General features: G+C 46.2%; 1 protein-coding gene across 1 annotated transcript in view; it reads left to right on the plus strand.

The window, feature by feature from the left end:
- Positions 1–22428, plus strand: part of dnah6 (dynein, axonemal, heavy chain 6) — a gene marked incomplete at both ends in the record, with an annotated part of 85445 nt that overhangs the window by 36602 nt on the left and 26415 nt on the right. The window contains 19 exons of the mRNA XM_080534682.1: positions 99–245; positions 805–878; positions 1031–1185; positions 1779–2010; positions 2257–2409; positions 3095–3235; positions 4356–4598; positions 5118–5285; positions 6171–6406; positions 9408–9669; positions 10576–10699; positions 10911–11107; positions 12859–13062; positions 14110–14235; positions 14530–14694; positions 15840–15907; positions 16346–16526; positions 18504–18683; positions 21673–21906. Of these exons, the coding sequence (XP_080390808.1) occupies positions 99–245; positions 805–878; positions 1031–1185; positions 1779–2010; positions 2257–2409; positions 3095–3235; positions 4356–4598; positions 5118–5285; positions 6171–6406; positions 9408–9669; positions 10576–10699; positions 10911–11107; positions 12859–13062; positions 14110–14235; positions 14530–14694; positions 15840–15907; positions 16346–16526; positions 18504–18683; positions 21673–21906 (3290 nt within the window). The remainder of the gene's footprint in view (positions 1–98; positions 246–804; positions 879–1030; positions 1186–1778; positions 2011–2256; positions 2410–3094; positions 3236–4355; positions 4599–5117; positions 5286–6170; positions 6407–9407; positions 9670–10575; positions 10700–10910; positions 11108–12858; positions 13063–14109; positions 14236–14529; positions 14695–15839; positions 15908–16345; positions 16527–18503; positions 18684–21672; positions 21907–22428) is intronic.

Genomic DNA, 22428 nt, shown 5'->3' on the forward strand with positions numbered 1-22428 from the left:
TTTGTATATATGATCCACATTTAACATTCATCCATCCACCCCTCCCTCCACCTCCTCCTTCCCACCTCCTCCTACCTCCCCCCTCCCTGGTTCCCCAGGTATGATCCAGTGTGAGCCAGGGACGGTACGGGACCAGACTCAGATCTTCCGTCTGTTCTGCCACGAGTGCCAGCGGGTGTTCCACGACCGCCTCATCAACAACGAGGACAAGACCTACTTCAACGTCATCGTCTCTGAGATGGCCAGTAAGAACACACACACACGGTGGCACATTTCCTCTGGTCCCTTTCAACTTTTGCCGTAAAGTATGAGATTTTTGTGCTTTCATCTCTGAGGACTTACGGGTGGGAAATGTCTGTGACTAGCTCATCTGGACGGCCAGCTCACAATCAAATAAAAATAACATAAATGTTGCACCTTTTACCACAAATGTCCTCGTTAGCTAGTTTAAAAGTGGTTACTAAGACATTCACTGCAGAAAAAACGTGGCAATTATTTAAGGATGTATTGTTTCAGTGACAAGCCTTACGAGTCTCTATTCTGAGTGTGAAACCCAGACCTAACACGTTTCTGACTTCATCCATTGTTAGCTCCTCCCTGTTCGCCCACAAGTCATCACAATCACCCTGGTTGGTGGAAACACAAAGTACCCACACACACCAGTGCTTACACCCCAAAACAGATGGAGTGGTAGCCAGTCTCTAGTGGAAAAAGCAGCACAGAGTTTGAAATCTTGTTTTATAGATTTAATCAAGATGAACACACAGACCTGTCACTAAGCATTCATTTTCTTATTTATTTCAGGTAAATATTTTGGCTTCAACTTGGATCCTTCTTACTTTGTTACCAAGCCCATTATATTTGGAGATTTCATCAAGGTAACATTATAAATATAATCACAGGTCATTGAATGATTCGATTATTGGGCAAACGCGGTATCCACCCATCCATCCGTTGCTTGTTCTATAATTGCTTTCATTCCTTTTATCCGTCCACCCCTCCCTCCCTCCCCACCTCCCTCCCTCCTCAGGTGGGGGCTGAGAAGGCAGAGCGTCTGTACGAGGACCTGACGGACCCAGACCGGATCAGGGCCGTGCTGCAAGACTACCTGGATGACTACAACATGACCTTCTCCAAGGAAACCAAGCTGGTGTTCTTCCAGGACGCAGTCGAACACGTCTCAAGGTACAGGGAACAAGAACCGCCACTCGATGTCAACTGTCTACTCGACAAGTCCACTGCCATAGCAACAACGTGCATGTTAACTGTAATTCCAATTGTAGAACATTCTGGAATACCGGAGCCAATTGTCAAATTGGTGCCAATGTGGCACCCGTGAACGTGTACATTTACATTTACATTTTTGGCATTTAGCAGATGCCTTTATCCAAAGCGACTTATAACAAATACATTTGATTAAGTAAGTGAATCATCTATCCATCAGTCATAGAAAGAAAAAGTTATCTATGCTGGGGCCAGGGGCCATTGGTAGTCGTAATGCTACCAAGAAGGAAGAATGACAATGTTATTATTATTATTATTATTATTATTATTATTATTTACAGTAGAGAGTCTGTAGTGGGGATGTCCGAGGTCTCAGGAGGGACAGTTAACAGAGTTAGCCAAACTCTGCATATCTTTTATAGCTTGTTATACGTCGGTTGCACACACAAGTTATACAACCAACCCTCTTTTTCTCCATGACACTTTTCTTAGCTCGATTTTTTCAGAACTCTTTCTGACGTTTTATCCCTAAATCCCGTTCTCTCTTTCTATAGGATAGCGCGTATGATCCGTCAAGAGCGAGGCAACGCCCTGCTGGTGGGCGTGGGGGGCACAGGGAAGCAGTCCCTCACCCGGCTGGCGGCCCACATTTGCGGCTACCGCTGCTTCCAGATCGAGCTGAGCCGGGGGTACAACTACGACAGCTTCCACGAAGACCTCCGACGCCTCTACAAGATGGCCGGGGTCGAGGGCCAGAACATGGTCTTCCTCTTCACTGACACACAGGTGTAGGAGGAGTGTGTGTGCGTGTGTGTGTGTGTGTGTGTGCATGCGTGGGTGTGTATGTACAGTATTGTTTATCATGGGTTGAAAATAAACGTGTGTGTGTGTGTGTGTGTGTGTGCGCGGCTGCGCGCATGTGCGTGAGTGCGTGCGTGGGTGTGTATGTACAGTATTGTTTATCATGGGTTGAAACTAAACGTGTGTATGTGTGTGTGTGTGTGTGTGTGTGTGTGTGTGTGTGCTTATCAGATTGTGGTGGAGGGCTTCCTGGAGGACATCAACAACATGCTGAACTCTGGAGAGGTGCCCAACCTGTTTGAGAAGGACGAGCTGGAGCAGGTCCTGGCTGCCACACGCCCCAAGGCCAAGGAGGCCGGCATCAACGAGGGCAACAGAGACGAGGTACACACACACACACACACACACACCATCACCCTCTAGTGTTATCGCTGCCTGAGCACTGCAATATGTATTCACCCCCTTCAATGATTCTACTCAATATTCATATTCAACTGTTTATCCTAATGTTTGTCATTTTGAACTGCACTGAATCGTGGAAGTGTTTGCCTTTCGGTGCTCACCAGGCAAAAGCCTTTTATGCCAGCTCAGGGCAGCACTAGCAATGGATAGAAAGCTAAACCTAGCCCTAACATTAAGCCTAGCCCTAAGCCTAGCCCTAACCCTAACCCTAGCTTTCCCACTTTGTCCCACTTTGACTTTGGCTCTCTGGGGTGTTATTGGGTCTATGGGGTGTTATGGGGTCTCCGGGGTGTTATGGGGTCTCTGGGGTGTTATGGGGTCTCTGGTGCATTATGGGGTCTCTGGGGTGTTGTACGAACACAGCTGTTCACTGTTTACCTTTTGAGCACGCAACTATTTTGCAGCGTATGTTTGCATGTGTTAATTTGTTTGTTTATCGTTTACGTAACTCACACATCTATGGTTGTGTATGGATGTATGGGTGGGTGGGTGTCTGTGTCTGTGTATGTGTATCCGTGTATGTGTATCCGTGTATGGGTGTCTGTGTGTGTGTGTGTGTGTGTGTGTGTGTGTGTGTGTGTGTGTGTGTGTGTGTGTGTGTGTGCAGGTGTTCCAGTTCTTCATCTCTCGTGTGCGGGAGAAGCTGCACATCGTGCTGTGTATGAGTCCTGTGGGCGACGCCTTCAGGTCCCGCTGTCGGATGTTCCCCTCACTAGTCAACTGCTGCACCATCGACTGGTTCGTACAGGTCAGTGTGTGTGTGTGTGTGTGTGTGTGTGTGTGTGTGTGTGTGTGTGTGTGTGTGTGTGCGTGTGTGTGCGTGTGCGTGTGTGTGAGAGAGAGAGAGAAATAAAAGAAGGTGTCTACAGTGCCCTGGGTAAGTAATGGGACAGTGTCTATAATTGTTTGGACATTTCTCAGTCTCTCTTTATCTCTCTCTCTCTCTCTCTCTCTCTCTCTCTCTCTCTCTCTCTCTCTCTCTCTCTCTCTCTCACTCATACACACACATACGTTATGCAGTATGCACTCACTCATAAGCACACAAACTCTGTCACTCTCCAACACAAAATTAACTCTATTAACTCTGCCTCCCCCTTCTCACTCTCTCTAAGGTCTGTGTGTGTGTCTGTCTCTCATTAGTGGATGGGCCTGAAGGCCGGTTGATTCATTACATGCTCCATAGCTTTGGGTACAATACGGCTATCCATCAAACACACACACACATGCACGTACGCACACACGCACGTACACACGCACACACATAATGGAGAGGAGTGGATGACCATTTTACCCTAAAAGCACAATGCAACATCCTCCTCATTAAAAATAATAGATGATAGGATACAGAAATAACCTGTGCGTACGCGTGTGTGTGTGTGTGTGTGTGTGTGTGTGTGTGTGTGTGAGAGAGAGTGCACTCCTGCGTGATTGATAGCCGTGTGGGGGCTCACCCCAGCTGTCCATTAGTACTGAGCGGCCTCTCCCTCTTTGTCCGCTCCACCTCCTCTCATCTGCCTGTTTATTTTTCCTCATCCATCCCTCCCTCGCTCCCTTCCTCTACTCTCATCCATCCCTCCATCCACGCATGTCAAGGTCACCCCCACCGAGAGAAAGCAGTCCTGTGCGACCGTCAGGTGTTGACCCAAAATCTCTCTCTCTCCCCCACCTCACCTCCTCTCCCTCTATCCTCCCTTTCTCCTCGTCTCCCCCCCCCTCTCCTTCCCTCCACCCCCCCCCCTCCCCTCTCCCTCTATCCTGCCTTCCTCCCTCTATTTCTCCTCCTCTCTCCCCCCCCCCTCCCCTCTCCCTCTATCCTGCCTTCCTCCCCCCTCTTTCTCCTCGTCTCTCCCCCTCCCCCCCCATCCCAGTGGCCTCGCGAGGCCCTCCTCTCCGTCTCCCAGACCTTCTTCAAGAACGTGGAGTTCGGCAGCGAGGAGATGAAGGAGAGCTTCTCGGAGATGTGCGTGGAGATCCACGTCAGCGTGGCGGACATGGCCGAGCGCTTCTACTCGGAGCTGCGGCGGCGCTACTACACCACGCCCACCTCCTACCTGGAGCTCATCAACCTCTACCTGGCCATGCTGGGGGAGAAGAGAGAGCAGCTCGTAGCAGTAAGCAGGGTTCCTTCACACGGGTCCTTGAAATCCCTTGAAAGTTTGTGAATTTGTGAATTTGTCTTAAAACGTTTTTGAAAATAGACATGGGTCATTGAAAGTCATTGAATTCCCCTCTCTCTCTCTTTCTAAAAAATTATAATATATATATTTAAAAATGTTTTACTTAGCTCGTCAACTAGTTCTGTCTCAAACTATGCCGTGTTGGGTCCTTGAATTTGAGGGAATTTAGTCTTGAAAGTCCTTGAAAGGTGCTTGACAGGTGCTTGAATTTGATGTTTCAGAAGGTGTGGGAACCCTGAGTAAGATACTCATCTGATCAATAACGCTCCTGATCAACCTCTACCTTGGCCATGCTTATAGGATACTAATTCATAATCAATAAAATAAATAAATAAAATAATATAGATCCACCTGTACCTTGCCATTCAGGAGTGCAAGAGACTTCAAACTGTGTGTGTGTGTGTGTGTGCGTGTACTGTGCGTGTGCGTGTGTGTGTGTGTGTGTGTGTGTAGGCCAGAGACAGAGTGAAGAACGGGCTGACTAAGCTGTTGGAGACCAACGTGCTGGTTGATAAGATGAAGGTTGACCTGTCGGCCCTGGAGCCCGTGCTCAAACAGAAGTCCATTGACGTCAACGCCCTGATGGAGAAACTGGCCGTGGACCAGGAGAGTGCAGACAAGGTTTGTGTGTGTGTGTTTGCATGCGGGTATGTGTATGTGCGTGTGTGTGCATGTATAGCCCCAGTCTCTAGACACGTACACAGATAAATCTTTAAGCTCATGTCTGATTCAGTGTGCCATGAAGAAGCTGTATGAAATCATGTCTCCAAGCATTTGTACATCTGCTTAATGTGAGAGAGTGCATTAACTCTGTATGTGGGTCATTCCATAAATTAGGGCCAATGATAAGGGCGGTTCCAAAGACATTTATATTTAGCTTTTTTCTATGGGATTGTATTGAAATGTAATGGGACAGAATGTCTTGGGGTGCTTTTACATATTACATATTAGCAAAAGTTGTGTCATAACACTATACTGGTCTTTCCCTTCATATTCAATGGTGTTATTAATCATATAAATAATTACATGATAATACCATCTAAATGCCAAGTGAAGCTTGAATCCTATGACACTCCAGGGTTGCTCTTTCTCTTTTTTACACACACACACACACACACACACACACACACACACACACACACACACACACACACACACACCCACAGACGGCCCCTCACTTCAGACAGAGCTTTGTCAGACAAGCTAGGCCTGTCACCTTCTTATCGACACAGTTTCCGATACGACTTGGCATGAAATCTGTCAGTGTCTCGCAACTTTCTTTCTTCCTCTCATTATATCTCTCCTTTGTGGAATGACTCATGTGTGTACTGCCTGTGTGTGTGCTTAGTGAGTTTATTGTCCCGGCCTGTGAAGTGGAGTGTTTGATGTGTGCGTGTCGTCAGATGGGGTGTTTGATGTGTGCGTGTCGTCAGATGGGGTGTTTGATGTGTGTGTGTGTGTTGTCAGGTGAAGTGGAGTGTCTGATGTGTGCGTGTCGTCACTCAGGTGCGTAAAGTGGTGAAGGAGGACGAGGCGTTGGCCACGGTGAAGGCGGAGGACACCCAGGCAATCGCGGACGACGCCCAGCGGGACCTGGACGAGGCCCTGCCCGCCCTGGAGGGGGCCAACAAGGCTCTGGACTCCCTGGACAAGGCCGACATCTCCGAGATCCGCGTCTTCACCAAGCCCCCCGACATGGTCATGACCGTCATGGAGGCCGTCTGCATCTTGCTGGGCTCCAAGTCAGTACCGCTAAGGCTTAAGGTTTAACCTAACTGCCCACGTCTGTCTGTGTATCTGCAGCACAAGACACCGTGCGGAGACATTAGAGAGGAATCCACTTCAACGTAGCTGTCCGTGATGTATATCCTGTATCGTTTCACATTGAGGTTGAGCCGTGGCCATCGAATCAACACCTTCTTTATTTTCAACAGCTTCTTTATCCCCATTTGAAATTCATATTCGAGTTTGAGGTTTAACTGTTTAACCCTCTCCTGTCCTGTTACGTCTACGTCGATAAACTAGGCAGCAGTCCTTCTCTCGCTTAATATCATTTTCATTTCATTTTCGTACATTCACAATTAAATTATATGGTCCAAAACTTCAGAAAGTTCCACGTTTGAGATGTTAATGTTTAAAGGAATCAAAAGGACCACATTTTCCTAATTCCCACCTCATTTCTGTTGATATAGGTGTTGCTATATTACTGATATCATTAGGCTTGTTTTTTTGCAGCCTGTAGCCAGGACACAGAGTGTTGCTAATGGAAATTTGGTCCATTGAACAATTTGAAGACATTTGTCATGTTTTTAATATCTCTTCAACATTGTCACAGCAAGTCTGTCGACCACATCACTAAGTCCATAATATCAGTGACTCACTACCAATTTACGACTAAAACTCAACCAATGTCAAGCTTAACGACTGTAAAATATCACTTTTGAAAAGGGAAGGATCTAAGATTGTAGATTAAATTGAGAGCATAATGGTATTTCTCATGTACTTTCTCATGACTTTATGGCTCTGAAACCACGGTGAGCCCTCCTGTAAAATCGCTGTAGCCGGTATTCCAAGATCTAATTCTCTCAGACATTACTTTTTATGCATGTTGGCATGATCTGGCAGATTATAATCTAATCCCATGTCTCAACTGCAGGCCGTCTCTCAGATGTGTCAGATTATAATCTCATGGGGTCCAGTAGGTTGGCTGGACAGTACAACATGTCAGACGGTACTCATCATCCAGCCATGCTAAGATGGATGGACTTATGGATTTCTACTTAACCCTTTAATGATTTAACGTCACACATCAACCCTTCTCATTAAACAGATGCAACAGTATATGTTCAGCCATTAGGTCCAAACAAATCAATGTGTATTTATCACATGCACGGCGTACTGATGTAAACAGTACAATGAAATGCTTGACATGAGCAACCCCTCAACAGTGTAGTGTAAACACGAGGATAGGAATAAAGAGAATAAAAACAAAAACCAATAGGCAATAAGACAGCAAAGTACCAATAAAGCAGTTAAGTCCCAATAATGAAGTAAAGTACTAAATACAATCACTGATAAAAAAAATATCTGTCAGTATAAGTGTAACATTCATATACAGATACATATTATAAATATATCAGCAATGATGAGAGTGAGTACTGTATCTATGTGAGTGAGTATGGGGAGTCAGTCTTACTGTATGGAGGTAGAAGCTGTCTGGGAGGGGCTGTTGGTTCTCCGGGACCGCTCACCAGACGGTAGGCAGCAGAGAACAGGGCGTGGCTGGGGCGGCTGGGCTCTCTGACGGTCTCCCTGGCCTTGGTCAGACTCATCCTGGAGTAGATGGAGGAGATGTGTGGAGGTCCACGTCAAGTCCTCAGTGTTGTGCTTGTTGTCGGTTGCAGGTCTGCCTCCAGATTGACTCCCATCGAAATGCCATGCGTTGGCTGTTTGTGTCACGCCAGCCCTGGTAGATGATAATCCCATGTGTTGGGCTGTCAGCCGCCAGGGCCGTAGAGCGGTAGTGACTCTGACACAGAGACCCAGAGGGCCTTTATGTGTGTGGTGGCTGTAAGTCAGCCGACTGTGGCTCTGCTGGGGTCTGAGAGAGGACATCACCACACTGGGCCACACATGCAATTTATCGCCATGGCTTCAGTTAGTGATCTGTGTCTCACGGTTGTCTCCCCCTCGACACACACACGCACGCACGGTGCAGGCTACTCTGAATTGGCAAGTTTGAGGATGGGAAACATGTGAGGGCTGTTCCAAAGACATTCATTATTATCTTTTGAATTAAATGTTGAAATGTAATGGGACAGCATACAGTGTCTTGTGATGGAGAAGAGCGCAGGATATTCCAAACGCTTGTTTCATATTTGTTTTGGCTTGGTGCCTTCAAATATTTAGCAAAAACCGTGTGATGTAAAACTATATTTGTCTTTCTCTTCATATTTAATTGGTTTCATCAGTTATTTTTATTCACACCTTGTTAATCAGTAGAAATAATTTGATTATAATACCATTTAAATTTCAAGTAAAACTTGAATCCTATGACAGTCCTGCGTATAGCTTTTTATGTGCTTGATGTTGATGTCACTAAATCACACATTTGTTTGAAGTTGCGTGATCAATCGCCTCTCTAACGATGCAACACTTCTTAGAATAACATTTTAAATCGACGTCATCATGGATCCAACACTATAGTGATCAAAGCTGTTTTAGTTATTTTTCTGTGTCGGTCTATTTCGTGACAATGCGATAGATCACCTGAAAAATACTGGAATAAAATATTAGAAAGACAAGCAAGCATGTGGGGGTTGAAGGAATTTGGGAGAAATATACCACTTTTCTGTCCCGTTACGACAAGTTGCTGTTCACTATAGACTGTAGGGGGTAAGTACATTTTCTTGATTGGGATCTTGAATAGAATCCTCATCTGCCCCTCTCTCTCTTCCACACATACACACACACACACACACAAAGACATGCATGAGTGCTGTCCCTTGCCTCAGACACAGCCTTGTCAGATCTGTCTTACTCACTCACTCTCTCTCACAAGTGTGCGTGAGAGAGAGTGCACGCGCGAGAGAAAGTCATAGAATTATAGATATCGTGATTAGATCTCGAGCACACACGCGCACACGCACACGCACACACACACACACACACACATACACACATTCTCACACTAAATCTTGTTCTCCTCCCATCCATTTCTCCCGTCTCCCCGCCTCACCTCAGGCCAGACTGGGCCAGTGCCAAGCAGGTGCTGGGGGACTCGTACTTCCTGAAGCGTCTGATGGACTACGACAAGGCCAACATCAGCCGGCAGATCCTGCAGAAGCTGGGCAAGTACGTCAACAACCCGGACTTTGTCCCCGAGAAGGTGGAGAAGGTGTCCAAGGCCTGCAAGTCCATGTGCATGTGGGTCAGGGCCATGGACCTCTACTCCAGGGTGCTCAAGGAGGTCGGCCCCAAGAGGGAGAAACTGGCTGCAGCGCAGGTCAGTAACACAGAGACACATGCAGTCTACACACACACACACACACACACACACACACACACACACACACAGTATGCACGCATGCAAACACACATTTAGCTGACGCTTTTATCCAAAGCGACTTACACTGCAACGAGTGCATGCGTTTGTCAGTATATATGGTCCCAGCGGGAATCGAACCCCAAACTTAAACTAGGGTACATAAGGTTGCAGAGAAATAGGAAATGTTAGAATAGGTATAGCATAGCATAGAGTACAGCACAGTGTTTTATCTGTACAGTATAGTATAGTGGATAGTGTACATAGCCTTTATTTATGTAAACCAGCTCCTTTCCCTTCTTTTCTTTTTTTTTTCTTTTTTCTTTTTTTTTCTCTTTCCTAGCACCAGGGGAGCCACCCCTCCCAAATGTCGTTGTTTGGTACCTGTACTGTAGCAATGACAATAAAGACCATTCATTCATTCATTCATTCATTAAGCGTAGTTAGCGCCATGCTCTACCAACTGAACCACAGAGGGCCATACTTATTACATTCATTCTATATCCGCAATATGCTTATCACAGTGTGTTTTCATACTCTCAGGGTCCTTGAAATCCTTGAAAGTTTGTGAATTTTAGGAAAAATAAATCAAGGTCTTCAAAATAGACATGGGTCAATGAAAGTGCTTGAATTCCCCTCTCTGTCTCTCTGTCTTTTTAAAATATATATATTCAAAAATATATTGAATGTTGAATGTTTACTTAGCTCGTCAACTAGTTCTCTCTCAAACTATACCATGTTGGGTCCTTGAATTTGAAGGCATTGAGTCTTGAAAGTCCTTGAAAGGGGCTTGAAAGTCCTTGAAAGGTGCTTGAATTTGATATTTCAGAAGGTGTGGGAACCCTGTCCTCTCTAACTCTCTCCTAGGTGGAGTTGGATGCCACCATGGCCACTCTGAAGCAGAAGCAGGAGCAGCTTCAGGAGGTGGAGAACCAGATCAGGATCCTCCAGGACCAGTTTGACAGCAGCATCGCAGAGAAGGACGGCTTAGGTTAGGGCTGTGGCCACGGGTGGATCGATTGATCACTGACCCCCCTCCATTGTTTGCTCACAACCTCTCAACCTAAAACAGTTACTTTCTTGGAAGGTAAACACTGTTTCTGTTTCTGCCTACCTCTTCCTCCCCCCCCCTCGCCCCCCACCCCTCCCTTTATTTCTTCGTCTCCCTCCCTGCCATCCCCCCATCCCCCCCTCCCCCCCAGCTAAGACCATGGCTCTGACGGAGGCCCGGTTGGGGCGGGCAGGGAAGCTGACGGCGGCCCTGGGGGACGAGCAGGTGCGCTGGCAGGAGAGCGTCACCCTGTTTGAGCAGGAGATCAACAACGTGGTGGGCAACGTGTTCATCGCCTCCGCCTGCGTGGCGTACTACGGTGCCTTCACGTCACACTACAGACAGCTGGTAGGTCCTCTACAGCCTGCGTGGCGTACTACGGTGCCTTCACGTCACACTACAGACAGCTGGTAGGTCCTCTACAGCCTGCTGGGAGCCTTTGCATTATACCACTTTTGCATTATGGACATGATGTCTTGTGACAGTTGCTGCATAGTGAGCAAATGCTGCCTCTCCAATGTTGGTGCTCACTCTAGGTACTGTTAAAAGGCCTCAGATGATCTTGGGGATCTAGCAGGTTCAGAAGACACTAGTATGTTTGAGATGTATTTTGTCCCTACACCATTCAGAGATTCAGAGACCAGAAGCATGATTTTAAAATCTATTCTGTGAGAAACTGGGAGCCAGTGTAATGATCTAAGAATGAGAGAAATGTGATCAAACTTCCTAGTTGTAGTCAGAACTCTTGCAGCAGCATTTTGAACAAGTTGTAATTGTCTAAGTGCCTGTTTGGAGAGTCCTGAAAAATTCCATTGCAGTAGTCTAACCTGCTAGATATAAAAGCGTGGATGTGTTTTTCAAGATCTTGCTTGGACCCTTAATTCTCGCTATATTTTTAAGATGATAATATGCTGTTTTTGCTGTTGACTTAATGTGGGAGTTAAAACTTAAGTCTGAGTCTAAAATGACACTGAGATTTCTAAACTAAACTAAACTCTTTACATTGTATGGAGCGGGATTCTAGGTGTCCAGCAACCACTAGCCTCTTCTTTTTGAAAAATAATAGTCTCAATCTCTGTCTTTGTTTAATTGTAAGACATTTAGACACATCCAGTTATTAATGCGATCAATGCAGTCCATGAGAGAATCTATTGGTGCAAGATCATCTTGAGAAAGGGCTACATAAAGCTGTGTCATCAGCATACATGTTAGAAGCAACCTTGTTATAAGTTTGCCTAACGGGAGCATGTATAAGTTGAGTAAAAGAGGCCCTAAAATGGAAGCTTGGGAACTCCACACGTCCTGCTTGTGCGGTCAGATATTTACCAACTGAGACAAAGTCGTCCCTGTCCTGTAGATAGGACCTGAACCATTGTAGAACTGTGTCAGGTAAGCCTACCCAGTTGTCTCGCCTGTCTAGGAGTATATCATGATCAACAGATCATTTAATGCACTATACTGAAAGATCTGTGCACTCACTGCAGTGTAAGTCGCTTTGGATAAAAGGATCAGCCAAATGGCATATAGACAGCTAGTACATATTGTTGAGTGGCTGTATGGCCAATGGATAATAGGCAATAGTATTAAGCTGCGTTGTGTATAGCTGGTATGGATGCTCCACCGTTCTGTTGACCCGGCGTGCAGACGACACAGTAAAGTTCTAGGTAAGACTTCCCTGGACTCCCTGGCCCCAGTAGACCCCGTGATTATGTAACCCAGCGAAGCCTGCCTCCCCCAGACTCTGCTCCCACCTCACCAGCCCAGCCCAGACACGACAGAACAGCAGACCTTGTAGCAGACAGCCCACCCACACTGGACAAATGGCTCTAACTCTGGCCATTACAAATTGATTGATCTGCTGTGGGACTGTCAATACAAACACGGCTGCTGGTATGACAGACGGATGCACAGAGAAATGGGTTTGGAGAGTTCATCAATCTTCAATCCCCGGGACTCCAACAGTTGTTATTTTTATCCTCTTAGCTGATAGACCTGTGGATGGGGATGTGTGTGTCCCTGTCACGGCTGAATGACCTGATTGTGTGCGTGCGTGTGTGTGTGTGTGTGTGCGCGTGTGTGTGTGCGTGTCTGCCCTACAGCTCATAGACCAGTGGATGGGGCGGTGCCAGGAGTTGGGCATCCCCATCAGTGCCAGCTTCAGCCTCATCAACATCCTGGGCGACCCCTACGAGATCCGGCAGTGGAACGCCGAGGGGTTGCCCCGGGATACCTGCTCCACGGAGAACGGCATTCTGGTGACACGGGGACGCCGCTGGCCACTCATGATCGACCCTCAGGATCAGGTGACCGACCAACAGCCACTCAGCACTTAAATCTTACATACCTTTTACTTATCCGTCAGGCAGGCCGTCAGACAGACAGACAACATTCGGTTTCCTCCCACTTTTCATTTCATACTTTATCCACCCATCTTCTTTTACAAAGCTGAGCTAAATACATTATATACCATAGCTGTAGTCACCCTTCTCTTCTTGAATATGTGATAGTGCTACATTGCCATTTTGGACCAGTTGTGATGGCCAGAATGATATGTAACACTGTGTCTCAGAACGGTCAGAGTTTCTGTTGGATCTTCATGTGTGGTCTGGTCTAAGGCAGATAGATAGTGGTATAAGACAGATGAACCAGACCACACATGGCCCCATTCTCATACAGTGGCCTTGAACAAAAGAGCAGGGCCTTGTTTTCATGCCAGAAGAACAGAGAATATTCCCCTGTCTCCTTGTGTTATCATCTCTCTCTCGCTCTCTTTCTCTCTCTCTCTCTCTCTCTCTCTCTCTCTCTCTCTCTCTCTCTCTCTCTCTCTCTCTCTCTCTCTCTCTTTCTCTCACACGCACACACTCACAAATACACACACACACACACACACACACACACACACACACACACTCACACTCAGCACTGTATCCCAGTTCGCCAGACCCCAGCTTTAGCTCGAAGGTCTGCTCCCGTCCACTGACAACTGTCATTCTGTAATTGTTTTCCTTTTCTACTCCTCCTCATCCCTCTTTCCCCATCAGGGTCTGTTGAGTGGTTGCCTGTGGTAGCCAGAGGCAGTCAAGGTGGACTGTCTGGCAACTTAACATGGGGATACTCCACTCTCTGACCACTACAGACAGACACATTATTCACAGACTGCACTTGCATTCACACCCACACACATATACACAATCACACACATACACACACACATACACACACACATACACACACACATGCGCATGAACACACACACACACACACACACACTCACAAATACATCCAGCGTTTTGAGGTCCCTAAGATCAGATAGTTATATGAATAGAACTTGTTAAAACTGCCTCCTTTAGGCAAATCGCTGGATACGCTCCAAAGAGACGAAGAACGGGCTGAAGGTGATCAAGCTGACGGACTCCGGCTTCCTGAGAACCCTGGAGAACGCCATACGACTAGGCATGCCCGTTCTGCTAGAGGAGGTCAGCATTCAGTCGGCCATTTTGTGTCAAGAGTTTATAGACTTGTTATGGGAACCCATATTGTGTGTCAGGAGTTAGAACTCTGCGAAGTACTGACTTTTTTGTGTTCATGAGTTAGCATAGAGACCCATGCTACACCGTTTAGACCACAATTGTATTGCCATTATGTTATCATTATTATTAGTCATGTAGAGACTGATGAATGGACAGGCATTTTGTGTTAGGATCAGAACGGAGATCAGTGTGGTGACTGAGTCCTCTGACCTCCATTTTGTGTCCTGTCTGTGTGAGCAGCTGAAGGAGACTGTGGACCCGGCTCTGGAGCCCATCCTGCTGAAGCAGACGTTTGTGACGGGCGGTCGCACCCTCATCCGCCTCGGAGACTCCGACATCGACTACGACAAGAACTTCAGGTTCTACATGACCACCAAGATGGCCAACCCTCACTACCTACCCGAGGTGGGTCATGTCGTAGAAACTGAAATTAATAGAACAGCCATCCCTTCTGTTTCAGTGACAGGGTCTGGTGAAAAAGTAGGGGTAGGTCGTTCTTCAGTTTTTGACAGATTATGAAAGGGCAGATTGTAAGCTTTCAAATGATGTATCGTACATTGAAATATTAAAAAGGTTGAAGAAGATATGCGTATTTGAATGTTGGTACACTCTCAAATCAACTAACAGAGAACATTTTGCTCTAAGATGTGATTGAGCATGTCACTCCTTTTGATAAATCAAGATTTCTTGGAGTGCTTCTTAAATCCCTATCTTTCATCACCCCTCATCTAAAAAAAAAATTCTCCTTTTTATTCTGTTATACAAACCACTTCTCTGTTGCTCTCCCTTCAGACCAGGGCTAGTCATCAAGGATGTCATGGGTGTGGAACACTGACCTGGATCAAGTTTACTTTCCATCATTACCACAGGAGTTTAATGGGATTTCAATGCCAATTTAGTTTATCCAGGATTAGAACTAACAGCTGTGCGGTTGAAATGCATAATAATTTCACCCCAGAGCCATTTACTCACATCCAACTCAGCTATTTGGGTGAAATAATTAATATAAGTCAAATACATCATCAAACACACCCTAGGATCACTGTTCGCCACTCTGTCCAAACCTTGGCACTACACATATTTGGCATGGTCAACTGGCATCGGCCAGCTGTTGATGGCCGATGAACGGTGGAATGCGAAACGATGCCCACCTGCCAGAGAGACAACCATGCCTCCTCGTTCACCTAGCCTCGGGGGTCACTGCTGCTGTTTTGGAGGTCTCTCAGGCCGACTCCAGTCCCAGACCTATCATCAGTGCACTCAGATAGAATGGATGTGTTAAGACATGTCTGTCATCTCAGATTAAGCGCAGGCTGCAGACACAGCTGTCACAGACAATCTCAACGCACAGCGGGGCCGGGGAATCACACTGACAGGCTGTACTTTTTGATGTTTTTAAGCGTTTAGGGACGGATACCCTAAACGGGATGATTCCTGAGCGAAGTGAATGGCGGACGTTGTTGTTGCTCCAGTGGGGAAAGGTCTAGACCTCTTAGATTGAGTTGCCATTCATAGTTTTGTTGTTACTCGGCTCCCTTTGTTTTTCCCAGGTGTGTATCAAAGTGACCATCATCAACTTCACTGTCACCAAGTCCGGCCTGGAGGACCAGCTTCTCAGGTAAGCAGCTTTTATCTCTCGGATACATGAAGCTGCTTTGTTCTCTCATCTCTCATCTCATCTGCAGATACACGGGGCCTTGCTCACTTCATCTGACTTGCTTGAATGATCGTCGGCTCCGTGTTTTCAGTGACCGTTCTAGGCAGCAGCACAATTAACAGGGTTGCAGACATAAAAAACGAACTATAACAAGTTTCAATGAAAATAAAGAATAAATTACGGCAGCATCAAATATTAAACATATTCATCAATATTCGTCACAAGTCATCGGCATCCGGGATCATGCAGAGATGAAACACAGTTGAGTTGTTGTTTGAATGGGGGTGTGTTCAACTGCTGCTTTCAAAGGAACGGCGGTGATTCGTCTTTGAGTTGAGTTCCGACCGCGTGCGTTTGACCTGCGTCGGTGCCGACCGCTGCTCTCCCTTCTCCTCTCAGTGACGTGGTGCGTCTGGAGCGACCGGACCTGGAGGAGCAGAGGAATCAGCTGATCGTCCGCATCAACGCCGACCGCAACCAGCTGAAGGCCATCGAGGACCGCATCCTCAAGCTGCTCTTCAACTCCAAGGGCAACATCCTGGACAACGAGGAGCTGGTGCAGACCCTGCAGGAGTCCAAGGTCAGAGGTCACACCCAGGGTCACGGCAGGTCAAGGGGGTTGCAGCAAAGACCGTTAATCATTCACAAGATACACATGTGGACTCCTTTTTTTGTGGGAATCGTTGTCTGTGGACATGGAATGGCGAAAACATATTGATTGTCTTCATGAGCAAGAGCCAGTCAGTGAGCACAAAGGCAAGGAAGGTCTTGACAACAGTGAAAAGTGACTGTAGCCCAACAATAGTTATAATAGTTTCTCTGCTGTAGATATGTTTACAAATAAGACATTCTTCCTTCTAGCATTGTGACTGCCACTGGTCCTAGCATATATTTGTTTTTCTTATGATGACTGATGTATAGATGATTGATTTACTTAGACAAAATGTACTTGCAGGGTTCCCACGGGTCCTTGAAATCTTTGAAAGTTTGTGAATTTGAGAAAAAGAAATCAAGGTCTTGAAAGTTTTTGAAAATAGACATGGGTCAATGAAAGTGCTTGAATTCCCCCCTCTCTCTCTCTCTCTAAAATGTTTTTATATATTCAAAAATGTTTTACTTAGCTCGTCAACTAGTTCTGTCTCAAACTATGCCGTGTTGGATTTGAGGGAATTGAGTCTTTAAAGTCCTTGAAAGGTGCTTGAAAGGTGCTTGAAAGGTGTTTGAAAGGTGCTTGAAATTGATGTTTCAGAAGGTGTGGGAACCCTGTACGTGTTGTAAATCGCTTTGGATAAAGGTGTCTGCTAAATGTCTAAAATGTAAAATGCAAGAGCAATATACATATTTATGAAGGTTGACACAGTGCTTATGTACAACACAGGCACAACGACTATATAACATTGTTTTTCTCAAAGCTAGCGACATAACCTACAGTACTAGCTGACTCTTACAGTACCAGTAGCTACTTAACAACCTACAGTAGGCATTGTTAAAGTGCATGTCACTGAGCTGAGGCGAACGTTATTCATAAACAAACAAAAAAAGTACATATTTTTGTTGACCCAAATGCAATATAATGGCATCGCCTTTCGGTCAAAACAATCTAATATGCAGCGATGTCTGACTTGAGTTGCTTGTATTCAACTTTTTGAAGCTTCATACTTTTTGAAATATTCAGCTTTTTGTAACAACTTTCTGTAAAAACAGAATAGTAAGTTAGGCCACCATTCTGAGGGATCCATTGATTCTGCAACTGCCATGGGACTTTCTGCACTCTTGAATAGAAACACATAATAATAAGGATTACATAACTATACACTATCTTGGCAACCCAGTTCTGCCACACTGAAACCAGTCTCAACCACTTACCGTTGATCTATCTATCTATCTATCTATCTATCTATCTATCTATCTATCTATCTATCTATCTATCTATCTATCTATCTATCTATCTATCTATCTATCTATCTACTTATCTATCTATCTGTGTAGACTGACTCCACTTAAATATTTTTTGCACTATTTACACTTTTTGAGCTTTACTTGAATATTATCGCATTTGCATGAAATCAGCCTAAACCACGATTAACTTCAAGTGAACTTTTAAATGCCTGGACTTATGTCAGTTCAGTTGCTTGATCTTTTTCCTACACATTTTTGAGCTGAGTAGACTGACGACACAGAACTTCCACCCCCAAACTTCCATCCCCCCACATTTTAAAATGCATCTCCTCTTTCATATTTTAACAACTCAATCCTGCTGTAAAATGTGTACTGACTGACCCTACTTAAAGAACTTCTATACATATTGTTAATAGCATTACGACTTTTTAAACATTAGGCATATGTACACCCTCTCTCACTATCCATCTATCTGTCCATCTATCGATCAGACTATCTATAGGTAGTCCAAATGATCTTTTAACGTAACTACCAAGCTCAGACTTTGCAAGCTCACAAAGTAATTATTTAGTTGTTTGCCCTTCCTCTGTCCCCCTCTCACTTCTCTCTTTGTGTCCCCCCCCGCACACACACATCACCACCACCACCCCCAAACCAGGTGACATCGGAGGCCATTAAGCACCGTCTGGAGGAGGCAGAGGCCACAGAGCTGATGATCAATGCGGCCAGGGAGAGGTACCGACCCGTGGCCACCCGCGGATCCGTCATGTACTTTGTCATCGCCAGCCTCTCCGAGATCGACCCCATGTACCAGTTCTCCCTCAAGTACTTCAAACAGGTGAGAGGAGGGTGGAGGAGGGGTGAATCGATACATACATGACTTCACTTTGTTTTGCAGTCTGTACTGTGTATATATATTGTATATGAATGAATGAATGGTCTTTATTGTCATTGCTATAGTACAGGTACCAAACAACGACATTTAGGAGGGGTGGCTCCCCTGGTGCTAGGAAAGAAAAAAAAACAACAAAAAAAACAAGAAGGGAAAGGAGCTGGTTTACATAAATAAGGGCTATGTACACTATCCACTATACTATACTGTACAGATAGACGACTAGGGTTGTCATATTGCACATAGTGTTATTGCACATTCATTTAAAGTGTCGCAGTTTGCAGGCTTGAAATGTACATATTTGTGCCTCAGCACTACACCTGATTTTTTCAATCCAGCAGCTGCCATCAATCCGTCCAGACTGTCCAGGGCCCAGAACCTAGGTCTTTGCTGTGTTCAGGGCCTGGATGGCCCTGGGGTAGAAGCTGTGCTTCAGTCTGTTTGTCCTTGCGGCCATGGTCCTGTACCGCCTTTTCGAGGGCAGCCGGGCAAAGTGTTCGTACCCAGGGTGGGTTGGGTCTCTGGAGATCTTGGAGGCCTTCCTGAGACAGCGTGTGTTGTACAGCTCTTCCAGAGAGGGGAGGGGGGCGCCGGTGATCTTCTGGGCTGTTCTCACGACTCTCTGTAGCGCATTTCTCTCCGCGGTTGTGCAGCTGGAGAACCAGTTGCAGATGCCATAGGTGAGGATGCTCTCCACTCCGCCGCGGTAGAAGGCCACCAGTATCTCCTGCTTGTTGTGTTCCTTCCTGAGGACTCTCAGGAAGTAGAGCCGCTGTTGTGCCTTCTTGATGGTGGCTGCTGTGTTGTTCTTCCAGGACAGGTCATCCTGTATGTGCACCCCCAGGAATCGGAGGGCTGAGACTCTCTCCACGCTCTCTCCGTCGATGAGCAGGGGCTGGACCTCAGACTTTTTCCTCCTGAAGTCCACAATGATTTCCTGGGTCTTTGACTTGTTCAGCAGCAGGTTGTTAACCTTGCACAGCTTGCTCAGCTGCTCTACCTCATCCCTGTACGCCGCCTCGTCCCCCCCCGAGATGCAGCCCACCACGGTGGTGTCGTCTGCAAACTTTACGATGGAGTTGCTGGGGTGGACGGGGGTGAAGTCGTAGGTGTAGAGGTTGTAGAGGATGGGGCTTAGCACGCAGCCCTGGGGGGACCCAGTGCTGAGTCTGAGGGCTGTGGAGGTGTGGGAGCCCACCCGCACCCTCTGGGGGCGGTCGGACAGGAAGATATGCCAGAGATGTGGACTCGAGTCACATGAGACTTGACGAAAAAGGAAAAACAGTTGACACTCAACTTTGACTTGAGCATCTCTGATGAGAAGGGGGGAGAGGGAGAGGGAGGGGGAGAGAGAGAGAGGGAGAGGAGAGAGAGAGAGAGAGAGAGAGAGAGAGAGAGAGAGAGAGAGAGAGAGAGAGAGAGAGAGAGAGAGAGAGAGAGAGAGAGAGAGAGAGAGAGAGAGAGAGAGAGAGAGAGAGAGAGAGAGAGAGAAAGGACATATTTCTTTTATATTGCAAAGTAGAGAGATGGAGAGAGAGAGACTCAAAAGACTTCCCTCTCCCAAGAGAGTGGCACCATGTTCCTCCCGTGTTAAATTATCTTATTACACTGTGAACATACATTCAATACAAGGCAATTCTGTCGCTCAAAGCAGAGAGTGTCTGACATGACTGTTCAATTCTGCGGAACCGCAGGGGGGCAAATGGATTAATGTCCTATTTATTACACTTTCAACACTCGCTGCTTGAAAAGCTGCGCTCTGAGCAACAGTTTCAGTGAATGTATATTCTCAGCCAGCTACCGACCTCTCAACCAGACGTGTTGCTCTCAACAAGCAAGTAGTGGGGAGAGCGAAAACAACACTCCATTCTATTTGCAGATTTCACAATGTCAGTCAATAGCTCTACTATCAACAATAGCTGTAAATCATCATTTGGGTGGCCTTTTTGTTTGTAACGAGAAACCTTTTTGTCTAACAATGATCTGTGAAGTTTATTACGTAGGGCTATGTTCTAGTAGGCCTAGTGTAAGGTAAACAAAAAATATAAGCTGAATTTGAGACTTGCCAAATTACTTGGGACTTGACTCGAGGTTTACGACTCGAGACTTGCTTAGGACTTGCAAAACTGTGACTTGGTCCCAACTCTGATATACAGTGCTGAAAGGATGCTATGTGCCAAGACAGAGTCCCATACAAGTTGTATGTTCTACAAGGCAACATTTTATGTTTTTTGTTCTTTAAACAGGTGACCCAGTGAGATGTTTCTCTCTCTCTCTCTCTCTCTCTCTCTCTCTCTCTCTCTCTCTCTCTCTCTCTCTCTCTCTATCTGTGCACTCGCTACATTGCCCCAGACTAAAGCTGCTGTTCCGTGAGACTGGTCTGAGCGTGTGGGTTACGCAATCCCCAAATTTACACGCACAAACATACACACACACACACACACACACACACACTCACACACACACACACACACACACAGGTAGACATAATGTTTTCTAATGCGATGGGTAACCACTGTGTCAGAACCCACATATTCTGAAAATCCAAACTGAAAGCTTACATCAGGTGCAGGTGTGTGTGTGTGTGTGTGTGTGTGTGTGTGTGTGTGTGTGTGTGTGTGTGTGTGTGTGTGTGTGATTGTGTGTGTGTGTGTGTGCACGTGTGATTGTGTGTGTGTGTGTGTGTGTGTGTGTGTGTGTGTGTGCGTGTGTGTGCGTGTGTGTGTGTGTGTGTGTGTGTGTGTGTATCTAAGGGGTTCCATGGGTCAACAGACTGTAACAGATCAATGTCACAGTCTGTTGACCCATGGCCTCCTTCTGGGCCTAGAAAATGAAAGCCACCGTCACAGTGAATGATTTGTTCTATGTGTTTGCTGCTTATGTCTCATACGCCCACACCCGCTGCATTCTCCCTTTCTCCCCCCCCCTCCCCCAGCTGTTCAACAGCACCATCGAGACGTCTGAGAAGAGCAGTGAGCTGGAAGTGCGTCTCCAGACGCTGCTGGACCAGACCCTCCTGACGTCTTACACCAACGTCTCCCGCGGCCTGTTCGAGCAGCACAAGACCATCTACAGCTTCATGCTGTGCGTGGACATCATGCGCCAGAGGGGGGAGGTGTCCGACGCAGAGTGGCAGCATTTCCTGAGAGGCGCCGCGCCCGTCGATAAGGTCAGACCCGGGACGGAGCCGGTCGATTGATCGGTCGGTCAAGTCAAGGTCACAGTCGATCATAAATCAGACGGAAAGCCATACGCAGCACATACTGTAGGCAACTATTAAGCTTGGGTTTCCATCATATCAAACATGAGTGCTTTATTTGGAAATGATATTGGAAACATTTTTCCAATAATTCTGGCTCCTGACCCTAATAACAATGTCCACGTGCATTCATATTGCCTAAAAGATTGGATCCAATTGTTGGATTTCAATCCCAATTTTATACAAATCCAGTGGCATGTCAGCTCTTGGGCTGAGGAAACTAATTCAACTTGCACCTTTAAATGTGCAAACAAGGCAACTTCTCATTAAGGACTGTTTCACAGTAACTAGATTAGGTCAGCATAATTTAGATGTATAGACTTCCCGGTGACATACACTTAAGGGTAAGCCCTTTTCAGCGTGATTAAAATGTCAATGTTTATTGTTAGTACTATGAAATGAAATGTATGGCAAAATGTAATTATTATTTTT

The sequence above is a fragment of the Nansenia antarctica genome (genome assembly GCF_963989245.1).
Source record: "Nansenia antarctica genome assembly, chromosome: 6".
NCBI classification, from domain to species: Eukaryota; Metazoa; Chordata; class Actinopteri; order Argentiniformes; family Microstomatidae; genus Nansenia; species Nansenia antarctica.